The sequence below is a fragment of the Chaetomium globosum genome, genomic scaffold (assembly GCF_000143365.1).
Source record: "Chaetomium globosum CBS 148.51 scaffold_5 genomic scaffold, whole genome shotgun sequence".
NCBI classification, from domain to species: domain Eukaryota; kingdom Fungi; phylum Ascomycota; class Sordariomycetes; order Sordariales; family Chaetomiaceae; genus Chaetomium; species Chaetomium globosum.
In genome coordinates, this window is record NT_165980.1 from 1,920,747 (window position 1) to 1,938,668 (window position 17,922).

The 17,922-nt window shown below is 56.9% G+C and overlaps 8 protein-coding genes across 8 annotated transcripts; 4 read left to right on the plus strand and 4 right to left on the minus strand.

The window, feature by feature from the left end:
- Positions 1–1,342: 1,342 nt before the first annotated feature.
- CHGG_07440 (uncharacterized protein) lies at positions 1,343–3,108 on the plus strand (the record flags this gene model as incomplete). The annotated part of the gene is made up of 2 exons (XM_001225095.1): positions 1,343–2,782; positions 3,031–3,108. The coding sequence occupies 2 exons, from the start codon at positions 1,343–1,345 to the stop codon at positions 3,106–3,108; spliced, it is 1,518 nt and encodes a 505-aa protein (XP_001225096.1).
- A 148-nt stretch (positions 3,109–3,256) lies between these two features.
- On the minus strand, positions 3,257–4,179 carry CHGG_07441 (uncharacterized protein; the record flags this gene model as incomplete). Its single annotated transcript, XM_001225096.1, has 3 exons — positions 3,257–3,362; positions 3,423–3,754; positions 3,817–4,179. The coding sequence occupies 3 exons, from the start codon at positions 4,177–4,179 to the stop codon at positions 3,257–3,259; spliced, it is 801 nt and encodes a 266-aa protein (XP_001225097.1).
- Positions 4,180–5,867: 1,688 nt separating this feature from the next.
- On the plus strand, positions 5,868–7,675 carry CHGG_07442 (uncharacterized protein; the record flags this gene model as incomplete). The annotated part of the gene is made up of 6 exons (XM_001225097.1): positions 5,868–6,144; positions 6,255–6,296; positions 6,378–7,113; positions 7,185–7,359; positions 7,426–7,459; positions 7,524–7,675. 6 exons carry the CDS (start codon positions 5,868–5,870, stop codon positions 7,673–7,675), a joined length of 1,416 nt encoding a protein of 471 aa, XP_001225098.1.
- A 155-nt stretch (positions 7,676–7,830) lies between these two features.
- On the minus strand, positions 7,831–9,046 carry CHGG_07443 (uncharacterized protein; the record flags this gene model as incomplete). Its single annotated transcript, XM_001225098.1, has 2 exons — positions 7,831–8,605; positions 8,682–9,046. 2 exons carry the CDS (start codon positions 9,044–9,046, stop codon positions 7,831–7,833), a joined length of 1,140 nt encoding a protein of 379 aa, XP_001225099.1.
- A 527-nt stretch (positions 9,047–9,573) lies between these two features.
- Positions 9,574–10,676, minus strand: CHGG_07444 (uncharacterized protein; the record flags this gene model as incomplete). Its single annotated transcript, XM_001225099.1, has 2 exons — positions 9,574–10,243; positions 10,303–10,676. 2 exons carry the CDS (start codon positions 10,674–10,676, stop codon positions 9,574–9,576), a joined length of 1,044 nt encoding a protein of 347 aa, XP_001225100.1.
- Positions 10,677–11,451: 775 nt separating this feature from the next.
- CHGG_07445 (uncharacterized protein) lies at positions 11,452–12,707 on the plus strand (the record flags this gene model as incomplete). The annotated part of the gene is made up of 2 exons (XM_001225100.1): positions 11,452–11,701; positions 11,800–12,707. 2 exons carry the CDS (start codon positions 11,452–11,454, stop codon positions 12,705–12,707), a joined length of 1,158 nt encoding a protein of 385 aa, XP_001225101.1.
- Positions 12,708–12,775: 68 nt separating this feature from the next.
- On the minus strand, positions 12,776–13,910 carry CHGG_07446 (uncharacterized protein; the record flags this gene model as incomplete). Its single annotated transcript, XM_001225101.1, has 3 exons — positions 12,776–12,951; positions 13,021–13,667; positions 13,723–13,910. The coding sequence occupies 3 exons, from the start codon at positions 13,908–13,910 to the stop codon at positions 12,776–12,778; spliced, it is 1,011 nt and encodes a 336-aa protein (XP_001225102.1).
- Positions 13,911–15,255: 1,345 nt separating this feature from the next.
- Positions 15,256–17,364, plus strand: CHGG_07447 (uncharacterized protein; the record flags this gene model as incomplete). Its single annotated transcript, XM_001225102.1, has 3 exons — positions 15,256–16,217; positions 16,281–16,595; positions 16,662–17,364. 3 exons carry the CDS (start codon positions 15,256–15,258, stop codon positions 17,362–17,364), a joined length of 1,980 nt encoding a protein of 659 aa, XP_001225103.1.
- Positions 17,365–17,922: the final 558 nt, after the last annotated feature.

Consider the following 17,922-nt stretch of genomic DNA (forward strand, 5'->3'; position numbering starts at 1 on the left):
AGATTGTCCCCTCTGGGGTTCCATCAGTGCGAAAGTGGATGGCGCGGAGGTTTATTTTCCTTAGGCCGACAACGTTGCGGGCTTTAGTGACAGCGTCCTTTACGGTTACACTTACTGGCCTCCACAATGGGTACGCTTGTGGAATAGTGATCCGCCGTTTTCCTACCCGCAGTCCTGCTTTATTTTTTTTGAGTACCTAACGTGTGTTCCAGTAATTGCCGGGGGAAGAACGGGCAATTGGTTGGAAGACCAACAACCACTGATCCAAGGTGTCACACACACAGGACAGATAGGAATTCACACGGATGAGCCTAGGAGGCTATGAGACTCTGCCAAAATCAATTGTCCTTTTTTCCCTCTTCCTTCTATAAGGGGATTCCAAACTCGTGATATCTCTCTCTGAGCAGCGATGGTGGCACCGCATGCAACCGCACCTGGCCTTAAGCCGAGTGATCTCTCCGGCCTAAGCCGACCGATCTCTTGCCACCACGTTCTGGGCCTTGACCCATTGACTCTCCTGTGCTCAGACCTCCTAGTCTGCCTTCCAACAGATAGGTTCTAGCTTGAACCTACCTACCGTTAACGTTGAGCATCCAGCAACTTGAGTCTTTCCCTGGTAGGTATCATAGATTCGTTGAAGTTGAGTCCCACACAGGCCAGCACGCGTTAGCTACAGGAACCTTCCGGTAATCTAACTAGACGAATATCCACCGAGAATGTTCAAAATAGCCTTCAGTCCTTGTATCAATATATCGCTGCACCTATAACTATATTATCGCCGTGGTGTCACCCGTTGCGAATCACTCCCGCCCCTTAACTTATCTTTGCATTCTGTAATTTGGCCAGACCCAAAACAAAGCCTGAGTTGCTGTTAGTATGGGCGTGGCCTTCCACAACCTGCCGAGGACCTTTGACAGTGCCGGATTCAGCCAGCCACACCCTAAAGGCTAATCATATGTAGGTAACCCTGAGCACCATGGCCCAACGTTGCATACGGGTATTATAACCGATGTGAGGGGCGTACGTCCCGCACAATAACATCCCGGCTTTACCAGCCAGTGCCGCAATCTCCCCAATTAAGTGGCCAGGGGCGTGGTGAGGGGAATTCGGCATATAGGGGTTGGCATTTGGCTAACGACCCCAACCAATCCTGGATGGCTGGTTTTGATGGTGAATTCTGGACCACTTGTCTAAATACGATAGCAATCTAGATACTCTTCCTTTTCTTCTTCAATATGGCCTCATCAAGCCTACCTCCCCTCCCCTTCCCAGAAACCAGAAACCACACCCTTCAACACCACCACTACCTCAACACCCCATCTCTAGCCTACCTCCAGTCACCATGACCACCCCCCCTCCCGCCGCACGCAGCCGGCTCCTCGCCGAGAAGCGGGTCGTGCTCCTCAGCTTCCTGATCGCGCTGGGCCAGTTCCAGTACGGCTACGACTCAGCGGCCGTCGCGGGCTTCCAGAGCCTGCCGGGCTTCCTCGAGGTGTACGGCTACGTGGACGCTAGCAACCCGATCGGGCTCAACATCAGCACCGACGTGCAGCGGCTGATCCAGTCGCTGATGAACGTGGGCGGCTTCGTGGCGGCGGTGGCCATATACTTTGCCCATGCGCGCGTGTCGCGCCGCGTGGGGTTGTGGGTTGGCTGTGGGTTTGCCTTCTTGTCGATTTCGTTGCAGTTGGGGTTGCATAGTCTGGGGGGGCTGTATGCGGGGAGGTTGTTGCTGGGGGTGTCGAATGGGTTTTTGGTGCCGTATTGTGTGACGTATATGACCGAGGCGGCGCCGTCGATGTTGAGGGGGCCGATTGTGGGTATGAGCACATTTCAGACGTCGTTGGGGGCGTTGTTTGGGATTCTGGTGGATAATTATTGCCAGCCGTATGGGGGCACGGCTTCGTGGAAGATTCCACTCGGGGTCATGTACATTGTGCCGGCATTTCTGACGGTGTTGTTGCTGTTTCTGCCGGACACGCCGCGGTTTTATGTTACCCAGGGGCGGGAGGACAAGGCGATGCGGGCTATTCGACGGCTCCGCGGGATCAAGGATGAGGAGTTGCTCCGGGCCGAGGTGGAGGATATCAAGAGCGCGTTCCTGATGGAGCAGGAAATACACGCCGGGGTGCATCTGACCGATATGTTCAGGGGCTCGGACCTTCGACGGACGCTGCTCAGCTACGGAGCGAATATCGCCGGCATTGCCACTGGCGTCACGTTCATGGCCGGGTTCTCGGTGTACCTGTTCGTACAGGCCAGGGTCGGCTCGCCCTTTGCTTGGGTCATGATATCTTTGGCGATCGCGTTGACGGGCAACATGTTAGCGTTCCCGGCGATGCGTTACTTTGGGCGCCGCGAGCTCCTCGTCGTCACCTCGGTTCTCTCGTCGGCTATGATGTTCGGTATGGCCATTGTCTATACCGCCTCGGGTGGGCACTCGTCTGCCGCAAGCAAAGCGCTCGTCGCCCTGAGCATCGTCTACACTTGGGTGTATGGTGTCGGCCAGGGACCGGTTTTATGGGCGCTTGGGACCGAGATCCCCTCGCAACGGTTGCGCTCACAGACCGTGGGTACCGCATCGGGGCTCAACTTTATTGTCGGCTGGTTGGTCTCCTTTTTTACACCCTACTTCATCAACCCGGACCATTTGGGCTGGGGGCCAAAGTATGGGTACATCTGGGGTGGGAGCAATCTGGTTGTGGCCGTGTGGGCGTTCTTCTTTGTTCCCGAGACGAAGGGCAGGAGCTTGGAGCAGCTGGACGAGCTATTTGAGAAAAGAGTGAGTGCGCGGAAGTTTTCGTCCTTCGTTCCGGAGCGGCAGCTGGTTGATGATCATGTTGGAGAAGCGATTTTCAAGAGGAACCGGGACACGGAAGATCAAGAAGCCATTGCTGTTGAGACAGAAGATTTGGACAAAACGTGATTGATGGGGCGGAGGAGGCCGTAATGTGATTGAACTAGTCGTGGACTTCTTTTGTCTAAACTGTTTTGGTATCACTCTTGGTTTGTTATCAATCTATGGAATAGACCCGGCACTTGGAGTTGGCAAAGCTCTGGGGAAAAGGTCTTGCCGGTGCCTCCTTGCAGAATTGCCCGTGGACATAATCCGGTATTAAGGGGTGCCTGCGATACGTCCGGTTGGGCAACACAGGTAATGGGAGGGCCCCAAAGCACAGCCAAGACCTCTACCTGTTAGTCGGCCGCGTAGTCCTCTTCAGGCGGAATATCCAGTACCTGTCTATTACGACCTTCCCTATTCCTTCCAAAGCTCATAGTCACTAAAGTATTGCTCGTGAATCCTCCTCGCATAATCCATAATGACGGGAAAGCTGCGGACTATCTGTTCTGTAGCCGGTGCCCTAGGATGGTTGTGAACATTGACTGTCACCACGTTGACAGCCCAGGAAGGGGGAACTTACTGTGGACAATCCAGAGCTGCAGCAATAAAACCAAAGACGGTTGCGTCAGCCTCGGTGGGATTGGCGCCACCGAGGATCCAAAAAGGACCGGCCTTTTCGGTCTCGTAGGCGTTATTGCGTGAACCAACCAAAAGGGCGTTCACGTTCTCCCAAACCTCCAACTTCGTGTTCTTGGCCTCGTCATCCGTAAACCGGAGCACACCTTGGCCAAGGAGCCTGGCTTTTGTGGAACGGTAGGCCAACAGACCGATGAAAAACCTCACAAAGAAGGGCATGGCGCTGAGGGCATTGTCCCGCATCACGTAATAGTTGTCAATCCACCGCTCACGGACCTGCAGAGGTTAGCCAGCCGGCCCCTTTCCCATTTCTTACCACCCGCGCCAGCCGTGCTCACCTGGTAAAAGTACAACTTATCCTCCAACAACGCCCTCACCCCCAAATCCCTCGCTCTCTCCACCGGCGTCAAACCCGCATTCAAGTCCTGCAGATACCCATCCGCAACCAATCTGCGCGTGATGAGCGTCGAGTCGGCCAGCTGCTCGGGGACCGTGCCCGGCGTTCCCTCGACATCGAGGTACGGGATCTTGCCGCGAGGCGCCTTGAACACCGACCCCGTGGCGACCTTGTAGGTGACGCCACCAAGGCGTAGGCGCGTCTCGAGCTTGTTTACGAAGGGCGAGGCGACGTGCCGGCCGCGCGTGGGGAAGCCGCTGTAGAGGGTGAGGGATGGGATTTGGATTTCTGATGGGGATGTCATGTTTCTTTTGTGATGGGAATTCGGTAGGTGGCGGTGGGTGAGTAGGAATATTAAGTGGATTTACGATTTCAGTGTGTAGGGATGCGTTGTGTACAGATTACGGGTACAAACTCTAAATTGAAGAAGAAAGGGAATGAATGCTATATGAGGATGAATGCTGTTTGAGATGTTCAATAAATGGAAACGCTCAAGGCAGAAGTCATCGCTGGTTCCGGAGCCGTCGAGTATTTCCGAACGTTTCCGAGTCTCCGAGGCTGACTCGATCGGCGTCGATGAGCCCGGAAGCAGCGCCGTTGGGGGCCGATTTAGGTTTTCAGCCCCCAACTCAATGTTTCTCATGAGAGCTATTCTAGGCAGCAGCTGAGGGGGCTGATGGAAGTGGCTTCTGTCAGAATATCGGGGTGGAGGCTTCGGATATGAAGAAAACGGGGCATGTTTAGCTTAACCATCACTTCTCATTTCGACGGGTAAAAACCCCAAGGGGACCCACATGTCGGAGTCTGAACGAGGACACACCGAAAAATACAACGGACGCGGAACAAGCGCGGACAACAACCATACTTGATTGCCTGATTGGACCAGTGAATCCCGTATTCTGACAGCTTCAACCTTCAGGTCGCGTGCCCGAGAGCGAGAGGAAAGTGGGGCCACGATGCCGCCTTTCCCTTTTTGGTTTTTTAACTTTTTGTGCGGCAAACCGCGACCCCAACTCAACAATAATCTTGAGCTAATAGCTTAGCTTCTTCGTTCCTTGGAATTGCGCCGACAGAACCTAGAAAGGGACATGTTATCTTGTCTGATCATGTTCCCTGTAAGCGAGCCCGAATCCTTCACCGACAGGCGATAAGGCTCGATGAGGAGTGTACCTCCTCCGTATCAAGCCGTGCTTATCTTGGTCAAGACTGCCGACGAGGGTCGGATCTGCGACCGAGAAACGTGCGAGGAGGCTCAAAGAGCCACAAAAGCACGGAAGGGGTACGGTACCTTCTCCACTACCTTAAACGTTACCGGGCTTTAGCTCATCAAGCTTGTCAGGTTCCCCACATTCTCTCTCGGTTTCCAAGACAGGATTCTCGGGCCAAGAGATGGCATTGTTCTGCTCGGTGACTGCTTCCAGCTCTTTGCCGGCTAGAGACAGGGATTACACACGATCCAGCAGCGCGAGCAACGTCGGCTGATAGATGAGAATCTGGGGCGGGTAAGCCGTCCTCTGGCTCGCGCCGAGCCGCCAAGTCTCGGTTGTCTTCCTGAGTTCTGGAGATTTTCCTTGGACCTTCCTAACATTGTCACTTGGCACTGGGCAGCGGCGAGAAAATCTTCAAGGATTGGTCCTCGCGAGGGTTTCCCCGCCGAAACCATGGCACCCATGGCAGACCAACGGCCCCTTTGTGTAACCGGATGTGGCAGGTCGAAGGACGCGCGAGGACGCCTACCCCCGGTCTTGGTGGTGTGTATCTCTGACCAAGTGGTGGCAAGGTCGCAACATGGCTACCAACGGGGCCTCTGGGGCGCAATCACGGTCGGGCCGAAGCAGAATAATATTAATGTGAACCCACCCTCCTTCACTTGGTGCGGTGCGAGCCTCATCGGACCTCTCCTCTCCCACTCGGTCGTGCTCTATCCAGGCCCGTTGACGACGCATCACCACGCACGTCTGGAGTCGCGAGAGCTTCATCACCACCCGCACAATGTCAACAGAAAAGACGGAAGCGATGAACGACGACGTGCGCCGCACGCCCACGTCGACGAGCTCCCCCCCCGAAACGGCTGAGCTCGAAACGAAGAAGAAGCCATGGTGGAACTCGGTCCGTGAGGCGGGCTCAGCCACGCAAATCGTCATTGCCGCCGCCCTAGGCATCGGGATCGGGCTCGCCGTGAGCTCGACTGTTGCAGATATCCCGGCGGCTGCCACCACCATCGTGGCTATTCCGGGCAGGCTCTGGTTGCGGGCGTTGAAGGCTGTCGGTATGTGGCCTACCACTAGGGGTTAACAACGGCAGCGTTGCGTAACGTGGTGGAAAAAAGGAGTTAAACTGACATCCGGCGCCTTTTAGTCTTGCCGTTGATTGTCACAGCTATGATTTTGGCTGTCCAGCGCCTTCGAGTGATGAGCGGTGGTAAGTGCATGCAACAAACAGTCTACAATATCAAATTAAATATGTACGAGCAATGGCTGACATGGCGAGGCAATTAACCAGGCGGAAAAATCCTTGCCCGCTGGACTGTTGGCTACTATGTCCTGACCACGCTCTTGGCCATCGTTATTAGCACTATCCTAACGGACCTCGTCTGGGGCAGGCTGATGCAGGTGGTTAGCGGCGACAGCCTCGCAGTGTCCGAGGAAGACGCCAAGACAATCGAGGACCGCCAAAAGCTTGAAATCGCGGACGTGGTGTCTCAGATGTTCGACTCGTTCATCCCGGATAACGTTGTCAACGCCCTGGCCACCGACAGCCTGCTTGCCGTTCTCATCACTGCTATTGTTGTCGGTTATTTGCTCAACCCGGCGTCGGCCATCGTTCGCGTCCTGGAAGAAGTGGAGGTCATGATCACCAAGATTATCACCGTCCTCATCAAGCTCGCCCCCATTGGTGTCTTCTTCCTGATCTTGCCGAACCTCTTCAAGCTCGATATCGCCGAAATCGGCCTCAACCTCGGCATCCTGATCGGCGGTGGTGTCGCCAACATGGCGCTTCATCTGTTTATCGTGCTCCCCATAATCTTCTTCGCCATCACAAGGACCAATCCGTACACGTACTGGTTCAGGTGTTCGCAGGCGTGGATCACGGCGTGGGGTTCGGCATCGTCTGCGGCCACACTCCCCATGACCATGAAGTGTGTCACCGCCCAGGGTGTGCCTCTTACCATCACCAAGTTCAGCGTCCCGCTCGGCTGCTTGGTAAACATGGATGGCACAGCCATCTATTTCCCGCTGTACGTCCAGCCGCCCTCCCCCCACTTTGCGTTTTAGGACCAAGATAGGGAGACTAATTGGACTGGTTTAGATGCGTCGTGTTTCTTGCGGTAACGCAGGGAATCAAGCTCACGCCGGTTGACTATGTCATTATCTGCCTGCTTTCCACGCTCGCCAGTATCGGCACCACTCCGATCCCTAGCGCTTCCCTCGTCTTGACCGTTATGATCGCCCAGAGCGTCAATGTGCCCATCACGGGCATGTACGTACGTATTGTCCCGCCCGTTGTGTTACTTCCGCGCAGTGCAGTACCTGGCTAACACCCAATCCAGGCCATTATCATTAGCATCGATTGGTTCTTGGACCGTATGTGCTCCTTGTCCCCTCCCCCGCGCACCCCCCTGAACGTGAAATTAACAACACTCGATAGGCTTCCGGACGGCCGTCAACGTATCGGGCGATATGTATGCTGCCAGAATTCTCCAAAAGCTTACGGGGATCAAGGACGACCCCAGTGAGATGTCCAGCGAGGATGAGGAGCACGTCGTGGGCCGGGTCGAGGAGAACTCCCAGAGAGTTTGAGAGATTCGAACATGGGGGATGGAATACCTCGTGCGCGTGGTTAAATAGCGTGAAACCAATTTTATGATGTCATGCTAAGCAAACCGGCCGAGACCGAAAGAGATTTTCACTTGGCATCTCCATGCAACGCGCGTTCAAGCCGACTGTGAGGTTGCTCAGCCATGAGACGGGGTTGTGGGGGCGTGGTTGTGACTCCAACGGCCGTTTCCTGTCGGCAACTCGACCGGTGGCCCCGCGAACCCGCCATGGTTCGACATGGTCCCCATCTCGACGACGGCGGATTCGCTTCCGACCTCGACGCGGCTCGGCTGGCTCCAGACCTCGGCAGGAGTCTGCTGGTGCGGGGAGAGCATCGTGGCCGCGTACTTGTGGTCGTACTGCGGCTGGTAGCCATACTGTGGCTGGTAGCCTTCATACTGCGACTGGCCTCCCGCTGCTGCCTCCGCCCGCTTTCTTTTCCTGTTCCTAATAAACCACAAAACTGCTAGCACGCCCAACAGGATGCCCCCCAGCGCCGCACCGACAGCGATCCCGACAATCGCCCCTGTCGAAAGCCCACCTCCATCCGCGGCCGGCCCGGAAGAACCGGAGGAAGCCGCGTCTGAACCGGTCGACTGCGAAGCCACCGACGTTGTGCCGTCCGATGCTGAGAGTTCTCCTGTCGTGGACGGAGGTGCGGTGGAAGATGCGAGATCGGAGGCGCGATAGTTCAGCTGGAACATCGGGGCGAACAGGGTGAACGGCGCCGAGGTTTCGACCGTACTGGTCGAGGTATCGTCGGTCACGGTCGTCGTGATGTCGACGAAGGCCGGGTAGGTGACCTGGGCGACGTTGACCAGCACCGTCCCGGAACAGGAGCCGGTCTGGGCCACCAAGTCGGGTGCTGTGGCGATGCATGTGTTGCCGTTGTGGTTCGTGCACTCGAAGCCCCTGCGACAGACGAGTCAGCGCCCAACCGGGACTCGTCAGTGGAATCTGGTGGGTGGGTGGGTATGGAGGTACGGACGTGGGACAACACCCGATGGCGGTCTCGCCCGCGATCAGGGGGAACTCGACCGCCCAGTCCGATCGGCCCTCATATTCGGCCGTGCAGGCCGCCGTGTAGCCCGTCGGGCAGGCCAAGCCGGGAGAGTAGAACCCCCATCCGTTGAAAGCGGGTACTGGCGTCCCGGCGCGTTGGATAGCAGGAGGCCAACAGGTGGTGTGGTCCTTTGGCACCCCTCTCTCGTCGCTTATCACGCATTGCTGACCCCTGTAACCCTCCACGCACGTTGTACACTCGACGACATGGACGCTGCAGCTGTCGGGCATCGACCATGTCGTGGTTAACGGCCCGAGCAATGTGCCTTGTACGCCCCTGAACTCAGCCATTGCGTTGAAAGGGAATGCGTGACGAGATGCGAAAACGGTTGGGAATTTGACGTCTTTTTTTTCCATCCCGGGAAACCGGGGGGAGTTGGCTTATTTATTCGTCAGACTCAGCCCCCATTTTAGCTTTGTATTCGACCCGTCCCTCAGCCACCCAGCTCGCATCCCATGTGCCTCTCCCCTGCTTTTGTCGAGTTTATTGGTACAAGGCTTCGGGAACAAGCGGCCTTGCCAATCCCCGGTTCAACGCAAAGCTGAGCATTTTCGACGGTCCAGTGTCGCTGCGCCTCTTGAGGTTAGGGGTATTCATCCTTTCACATGGTCTCCGCAGTAGTGTACGTACATATGTACGCACCCCTGAGCAAAACACAGGTCTCATGCATAAGTGCTTCTCAGCCGAACCAAGCCCAAATTTGCTATAATAAAAAAAAGACAAGAAAAAAAAAAGAAGAAAAGAAAAGAAAACGAGGCGCAATATAATCATTCTGCGCAAAATAATCATTATTACTTAGGGCTACTTATGGTTAAGGTTACGTAGGGTGTGGATGGTGGTTGTGACTCCAACGGTCACTTCCCGATGACAACTCAGCCGGCTGACTCCAGAGCTCGGTTGCGTTGGGTTGGTGCCAGCCGGGCATCTCGGTTGCGTACTTGTAGTCATACTGCGGCTGTTCGGCTGGTTGGCTTTCTGGAAACTCTGCCGCCCCCGTCTTCTTCCTGAGAAAAAACAAAATCGCCAATACGCCTAGCAAGATGCCCCCCAGCGCCGCACCGACGCCGATCCCAACGACTGCCCCCGTCGAAAGCCCGCCTTGCTCCCCTGCAGGCACGGGATTGCCGGAGGTGGGGTCTGAGCCGACCGGGTTCGAGGATATCGGCGGTGAATGTGAGCTTTCCGAACTTGAAGGCGAGGCTTGTGCCGTGGGAGGCGCTGTCGTTTTTGCAACGTCCGATGCCTGGTAGTTGAGCTGAAACATGGGTGCCAACAGAGTCACCTCCTGTGAGGTTGGTACTGCTAGAGTGCCTCGCCCACCAGTCGACGTTGCTTCTGTTATGGTTGTTGTGATGTCGATAAACACCGGGTAGGTGACCTGGCCGAAGTTGACCAACTCTCTCCCGGAACACAGGGCGGTGGAGACGGTGAGTTTGGTGTCCACGGCGATGCATGTCTGGCCATTGAAATTTGTGCACTTGAAGCCCCTACAACAATGGACAGTCAGTGCCAATGAAAAGTGTTTGGTTGGCGGTGGACAACATACTCGGGGCAGCATCCAACTGCTGTCTCGCCTGGGATCAGAGTGAACTCCAATTCCCAACCCGGCCGCTTCCCATATTCCGCAGTACAGGCCGCCGTGTAGCCCGTCGGACACGCAAGGCCAGGGGAGTAAAAGCCCCATCCCATGAAGGGGGACCCCGGTGTCCCGGCTTCTGTTAGTGCAGGAGGCCAGCAACCGGTATAGTCAGATGGAGCCCCTGTGCTTTCCTTGTCCTCTTCTTCTACCACGCATCGCTGACCACTGAAACCACCATCACAAGTTGCGCAGGGGACGACATGGACACTGCAGCTACTGGGCATGGACCACGTTGTGGTCAATGGCCCCAGCAATGTGCCGGCTCTGTCAGTGATAACCATCGGATTGGGTTGGGTTGGGTGAAACCGTGAAAGAGAATATGGTAGGGGTGGGCGAGCGATACTGATAGAATGCAGCAAGACTGAGATTAGAAGGGTTTAGGGGTCTCACTTTGGCAGGCCGCGGGTGATGATATATTTATTCCTGTACGAATCAAGACTCCACCGCGCGGCCCCCACGACGTTGCATGTTGAGACCCTCGCAATGGCAGGGGCGCGCGCTTAATTTCCGAAAACGGTAGCACGGGCAGCGAAAGGCACAGCTGTGCCGGCACAGCGCGCACTTGCTGTCATACGCGGATGTGAATATATCTCTCAATGCGGAAGCGAAGAAGGATATAATTGATGGATTCGTAGACGGAGAGCCTATATCTATGTAATGGCAAAAAGATGACTGATTTGTGCATCGACTTGTGTTGGTCATATTCTTTTTCCATGGGTAAGCACACAGTGCTGTGGCTTGAAAAAAGTGCACAAGGCCCAAATGTCGCTTGGCCTGCTTGCCAATCGGCTTTGCTCGCTCAGACACACCCTTGCTTGATATACCCAACCACTTGGGCTTGGGCGGGCGGTTAGGGAGGTTACACGACAAATGCAGTTGGTTGTTAAAAAGAAATGAGGAGACGGCGATTCCCGCCATCCATCCCCCCTTGTTGATGCATTGCGAGCAGCCGCAGGCCCGCAGCCCATTTCTGCCTCGTCAACCCTCATTCAACCTTTTCCGTTTCTCGAGACGAGCCGCTCCTCACCGCCGCGTTTCGTCTCCCGATCGGCATCCATGTTGACAGCAGCAAAAGCCCTCGTTCCAGCATCTTGGGGCCGGGTGCCCCTCCGATACGTGATCGTCGGCGCGACATTTCTCTCGCTGATTCTACTTCTCGCGACGAACCACACGCGATCCTACCTCCCATCATGGCCATCACAAGCATCAGCGCCAGCATCCTCAGCCGGCGACATAATCCCTAACACGGTCCATCTGGTATACATCCTCCCCGAGGACGCGACCGACTTTACCTTTCAGTTCAGCCGTAAGTACCTAACATACCACGCGAAGGATCCAACTGCCCCCTACACCCAAACCTCGCTTCCAGCCTCCCACTAACCAACCCACTCCCCAACCCACCAGACTTCCTCTGCATCTTCGCCGCGAACCACCACCTGCGGCCACAGACCATCTACCTGCACACCAACACCGACACCCACAGCGCCGCCTACCAGCGCGCCGCCAACGGCACGACGGGCAAATGGAACCGCCTCATCTTCACGCACTTCCCGCACCTGCAGCTCCGCCAGGTCGCCGTGCCCACCCACGCCAGCAACGGCAAGGCCCTCCAGAACATGGAACACCGCTCCGACTTTGTCCGCGTGCGCGCCGTGCATGACCTCGGCGGCGTATACCTGGACTGGGACGCGCACGCGCTGCGGGATCTGGCGCCGCTGCGGCGGGCCGGGTTCAAGGCCGTGGGCGGGCGCCAGCTGGGTGGGCAGGTGAATAGCGGGACGTTTATGTCGGCGGCCAAGGGGCGGTTGATACGGTTGTGGATGGAGCGGATGGGGAAGGTGTATACGGGCGGGTGGACGGACCATAGTAATGCCGAATTGACGAGGATTGCGGAGAGGTTGGTGGCGGACCCCGGGGGCAGGGAGGTGCTGATTATGGAGAGGGAGGCGTTCGCGCCGGGGAGTTGGCAGACGGAGGATACGGATATGCTGTTTCAGGTGCATGAGGATGCGCCGTCGGCGTTGGAGGGGAAGAAGCAGGGGGATGGGCTGGCGGAGTATCGTGAGGGGTTTGAGGAGCGCTGGGATCACCCGGAGAGGTTCCCCAAGTGGGCAAGGGACTGGTCCGCTACGTACCTGCTGCATGCCTTCTCGCCGCATCGTTGGGGGCATAAGGTACCGGGGTTTGAGCAGATCACGCCAAGGTATGTGCTGGAGAGGAGGAGTAACTTTGCCAGGGCGGTGTATCCCATGGCCAAGTTGATGTATGACCAGGGGTTGATCGAGATAGACGATCCATGGTCGGGGACATAAATAAGGTTTGGTATTTAAAATCAAATTTCTTTCTGAGTTACCCTATTTCATTGCTCTACCGCCGTGGCTTAGAACAAAGCGATTGCGTTGGGCGGCGAGGCCACCAGGCCAGGGTGGTTCAGGGGCGCCGAAGTCAACAGGAAACTATATCTCCCCGTCTTTTTGGCGTATTCGCCCAACGCCTTGAGATCCCACAGCTCGCCGATGGACATGCCAAACTGGTTGAGGAACCAGGGGTGGAGGACTACATCAGCGGTTAGCACCATTCACTGTTACTTTTTCATAATTTGACTGGGAACTAGGAGAGACTCACCCAGGTCTGACACACCACCCGGTGTCCCATCAGGTTTCAGCGCCGGGATGGCCTCGAAACCGTGGGCATCGCCAGCCACAGCCGCAAACCGGTGATTCCACACCCAGCGTGCCGTATCCGCATGCCCGTGGACACCCGACAGCGTACCGGCCTGGAACTTGGCAAAGTCTGCGGGCGTCGGGGCCTCGAGCATCTCGGTGTACCCAGTCCGGATAATGAGGATGTCGCCGTGCTTGAACTCGACGCCCTGGTGCTTGGCCACCTTCTCAATATCCTCAACCGTGATGCGGTACCCATCTAGCGGGTGGTACGGCGTTCCCGTCGTCTCCTCGTGGTACCGCTTCCAGTCGATCAGGACGCCGCGGCCGGCGAGGGCTCCGCGCGAGTGCCAGTGCTCGATGGTCGGGAGATTATTCTCGGCGGTCGACTGGACTGACAGACCTTCCGGCGTCGGCTTGAGGCCGTTGTAGGTGGTGCCGTCGGTGGTGACGTGGCAGAGACTGTCCCACTGGCTGCTAAATTGCGTGTTGAACTCGAGCTCGTCGTCCCAGCCCTCGCAGTCCATCCCCAGGTCTCTTAGGCGGTGCGGGCGATGAACTGGAGGCTTGCGGCCCGGCAGCGGGAATTTGATGCCGTTCAACGGCCAGCTGCGTCCCGTCAGCTCTACTGTGATCGTCCGCTGCCATGGCAGAATCAACTTACTTGAGGGAGATGGAGACGCCATCCTTGACCTCCGCCGCAGCTTCGGCAACAATCTTGGGCGTGAGAAAGTTCAGGGTGCCCAATACATCTTTCTTGCCGTCTTTGTCAAAGATGCCCCAAGCGCATCCCTGAGGCTGCCCTTCAACCTTGGGCAGATCGTCAAAATCGGGGACTGAACTTGGGTCCATGGTGAATAGAAATGTCTACAAGTTCCTGGATGGTGTCCTAAACCTGAACCGCCAGGACACCTGCTTGCTCGAGATCTTATATAGGTAGTTTTGCCCCGCAGCCATGGGGCGGTGAGTTCTATCGGCGGTTTTAACCATTGCGACATGTGAATAGGGGTTGCAACCTCAATGCAGAGGACCCTCCATGGTCCGTCACTTGGCATATCAGCCCCCTCTTTTTACCCGCAGGGACGGGACTGTGACGACACTTCGACGCCTGATGAATTGTCCGAGGGCCCAGTCAACAACCCCGCTCGGACAATGACCCCAGTTAGCTCCAATCTGCGGAGTCCTTGCAGTTCCAGCCCGTCAGACGCCAAGTTGACCTACGACATAGGTCGAGTGCCGCCCACCCGCCGCACTCACAGGCGCATTAAAGTTGCCCTAATGCGGAGTCAAAACCGACATGTCCACTGATATCCAATGCCTTGAAGCCAAGCGGCCGCGGGAGCTGCGTCTGTGGGGAAGTTCTGGGATCAAGGTAGCCACCGTCACATCGTGCCAGTGGAGGTGAGGGAGAGGAAAGGCGTGCAGGTTGGGGAGGATTCCTTTGAAGCTATCCTAGTATTAATCATCTTGGTCTCCCAGCAGAATCACTCTGCGAGTCTACTTACCGTTGCCCGCAACATACATGTACCTTGTCAATTTCCCACTCCCAACACCCATGATATATCCGAATCCGACAGGGATACCACGCATAAATTTGGTGGCACGTTTGCAGTTCTCCTAATTCCTTGTCTCAACCAAAGGCGGGGAATTCAACCTCATCGATCCACTTGCTTTTGCCCCTCAGTTACATCCACCAGAGACATATCAATATCCCTTCCCCGCACGCCACGTTTGTCGCAGCTGTTCGTCCTATGAGCTCGAGCGATCAGATAGGTCTTCCGCGTGCGCTTCTGGTTCCAGGTTGGCCCTGCAATGCTGAGTTAGGCACGTACGATGTGGCCCTGTAGGAACGGGAGCGGCTGATTCACCACCCCGAGTTCCCGATGTCGTGTTTGGCGCCTGTCCTTCGTATGCAGCGTACACAGTAAACGAATGCGAATACGACGGTAGCATTCGTTTTCGCTCCCTGTCGTCCATCTTTGGGCTCCCTTGGTCCCTCCCCTGTGCTTTCGGGCTTTGATGCATCCCGAACCGAACCCAGAACCACCCGAGTCCGAATATCAAACAAGCCTTGAGCCGTGATTCCACAGCGCCGCAACCAGGAAGCCCATATAAACCACTCCTTAGGCCCGCCCCCAAGTGTCGTGCAATAATCTATAACATCCCATCCCAAACGCCCCCCCCCAACAACAACAACATGGCAGCACCAGCCGAAACCGCCAGCGGCGCCGCCGCGGCCCCAAGCGCCGAAGACCTCAAGGTATACGAGCTGACGCAAAAGTACACCGCCGAAGCCGCCAAACGCTTCCGGCCCGAAGGGCTCGACCAGTTCGTCCGGCTGCGCGAATCGGGCAGCGCCCGGTTCCGCGCGCTGGCCGAGGACCCGTGGGTGGACCACGCGGCGCTCAACGCCAAACCGCTCGTCCAGGACGGCGCCCGGCACAAGTTCATCATCCTGGGCGCCGGGTACGGCGGGCTGATCTACGCGGTGCGGCTGATCGAGGCCGGACTCGCCAGCGGGCCCGACGACATCCGCTTCGTGGACGCCGCCGGCGGCTTCGGCGGCACCTGGTGGTGGAACCGCTACCCGGGCCTGCACTGCGACATCGAGAGCTACAGCTACATGCCGCTGCTCGAGGAGACGGGGTATATCCCCAGCAAGAAGTACGCCACGGGCGCGGAGTTGTTGGAGTATGCGGAGCTGCTGGCCAAGAAGTGGGGGCTGAATGATAAGGCGCTGTTCCGGGCGACGGTGAAGGCGACGCGGTGGGATGAGGAGGCCCAGCTGTGGAATGTGGAGGCCACTGAAGGAAGGGGGCCGGGCGAGCCGAGCAGGGACCTGACGCTGAAGGGCCAGTATGTGCTGCTGGTGTCGGGCATTCTCACGACGCCGCATGTTCCCAAGATCCCCGAGCTGGAGAACTTTGCGGGGCCTATCTTTCATACGGCCCGCTGGGACTACAGGGTCTCGGGCGGGACCCCGAAGGACGCGACGTTGACGGGTCTTGAGGGCAAGCGCGTGGGTATTCTTGGTACCGGCGCCACCGCGATCCAGGCGGTTCCCAGGTTGGCCAAGTATGCGAAAGAGTTGTATGTGTTCCAGCGCACGCCGTCGGTTGTTTCGTGGCGCGGCCAGCGTGAAACTGACCCTGAGGAGTGGTAAGTGGATCGGCCCCCTGGAAGATGCCACGCGATGGATGGTGACTGATTTGAGACGCGTAGGAAGACAAAGATTGCAAGGGGAAAGGGTTGGCAACGGGAGCGGAGGTTGAATCAAGATTTGTACCTGATGGATAGTGCTGAAGAGGGCCAGGAGAACATGGTGGGAGACGGGTGGACCGAGTTCCGCAGTTTCTCTGCCGTCGTCGGCTCTTCGAAGTATCCCATCGTTGAGCCCACGCCAGAGAAGATTATGGAGCATGTTGGGCGTTTGTACAAGCTCGACGCGCCCCAATCGGAGAAGATGAGGGCGCGCGTGGAGAGCATCGTCAACGATCCCGAGACGGCCGCCAAGCTCAAGGCATGGTACCCAATCTGGTGGGTGTCTTCTTTTTTTTGATGATTGAGGTGTTCAACAGAAGACAGCGCTAACCAGAATTCCAGGTGCAAGCGGCCGACCTTCAGCGACGAATACCTCCAAACTTTCAACCAGCCAAACGTGCATCTTGTCGACACTGACGGCAAGGGCGTCGACGCCGCGACCACCAGTGGATTGGTGGTTGCTGGGAAGGAGTATCCTCTTGACATCCTCATCCTGAGCACGGGTTACGTAACCCCGAGCATTGGCGGCGGCAGCCCGGCTGTGCGGACCGGCATCGACATCTACGGCCGTGGCGGCAGATCTCTGGACGAGAAGTGGAACACCCAAGGGGCTTCCACGCTTCACGGCGTAGCCACGCACGGGTTCCCCAACCTCTTCTTCGCGCCCCTTTCCCAGTCCAGCCAGTCGTCCAACAACGCCTTCACTCTCGACATCGGTGGCGAACACATTGTCCACATCATCGAAAAGGCCGAGGCTAAGGTCGGTGGAAATGCCATTGCCGAGGTGACGAGCGAGGCCGAGGAGGCGTGGGCCCTCGAGATCATGAAGCGTGCGGGCTGGTTCGCGACCGTCATGGGCTGCACCCCCGGTTACATCACGTCTGAGGGCGAGGCTCTGCGGCAATCTAGCGATCCGATGGAAATGGCCAAGAAGGCTAGAGGTGGCAACTGGAGCCAGGGTATCCATACTTTCTTGGCCTTGTTGGAGGAGTATCGTGCCGATGGCCAAATCAAGGGAATCGATGTTGTGTCGAGGACTGCTTAAAGTTCAAGGTTATTAGTTTTGAGCGGCGTCTTGTGGGTTGCGTTTTGCGCCTGCAGGGGTCTGTTTTGTCTGTTATGGCCTTAAATTTAACGGAATGAAAATGGGGGAAGTCGCGATACTCGTCCTCCTTCAAAGGCACACCAGCATCCCAGTGCCAGCCGTGTACGTTTGGGGGACCGCAGACCACAACGTACTTGGTCTCGGCCCCTTCATCTTGATGCAGGTAGTCGAGGGGGTGTCCGGCATCCATCTTTGTACCCCAACAGTGGAACTTCTTCACGAGGATATCAGCGAGGCCAACCTCGAGCTCTTGTTTCGGCGGTTCGCCCGGTACCAGCTCGAGCTTTTCAATCTGAGTTTCGACAGCCTGGGCAGCCTGCCACTGTCAGTCGGTGGTCTCGGCGCCCCAACACAGCCCTTAATATGGAAAGCACACGAAATTCTCCATCGCGGGGGGATCGACACGATTGGTAATTATGCCGTTTCCCCCCCCCCCCCTCCCCTCCCCCCTAGAGGCCATTTATACTAACCGGAGTTCACAGGAGATCGGAATCAACG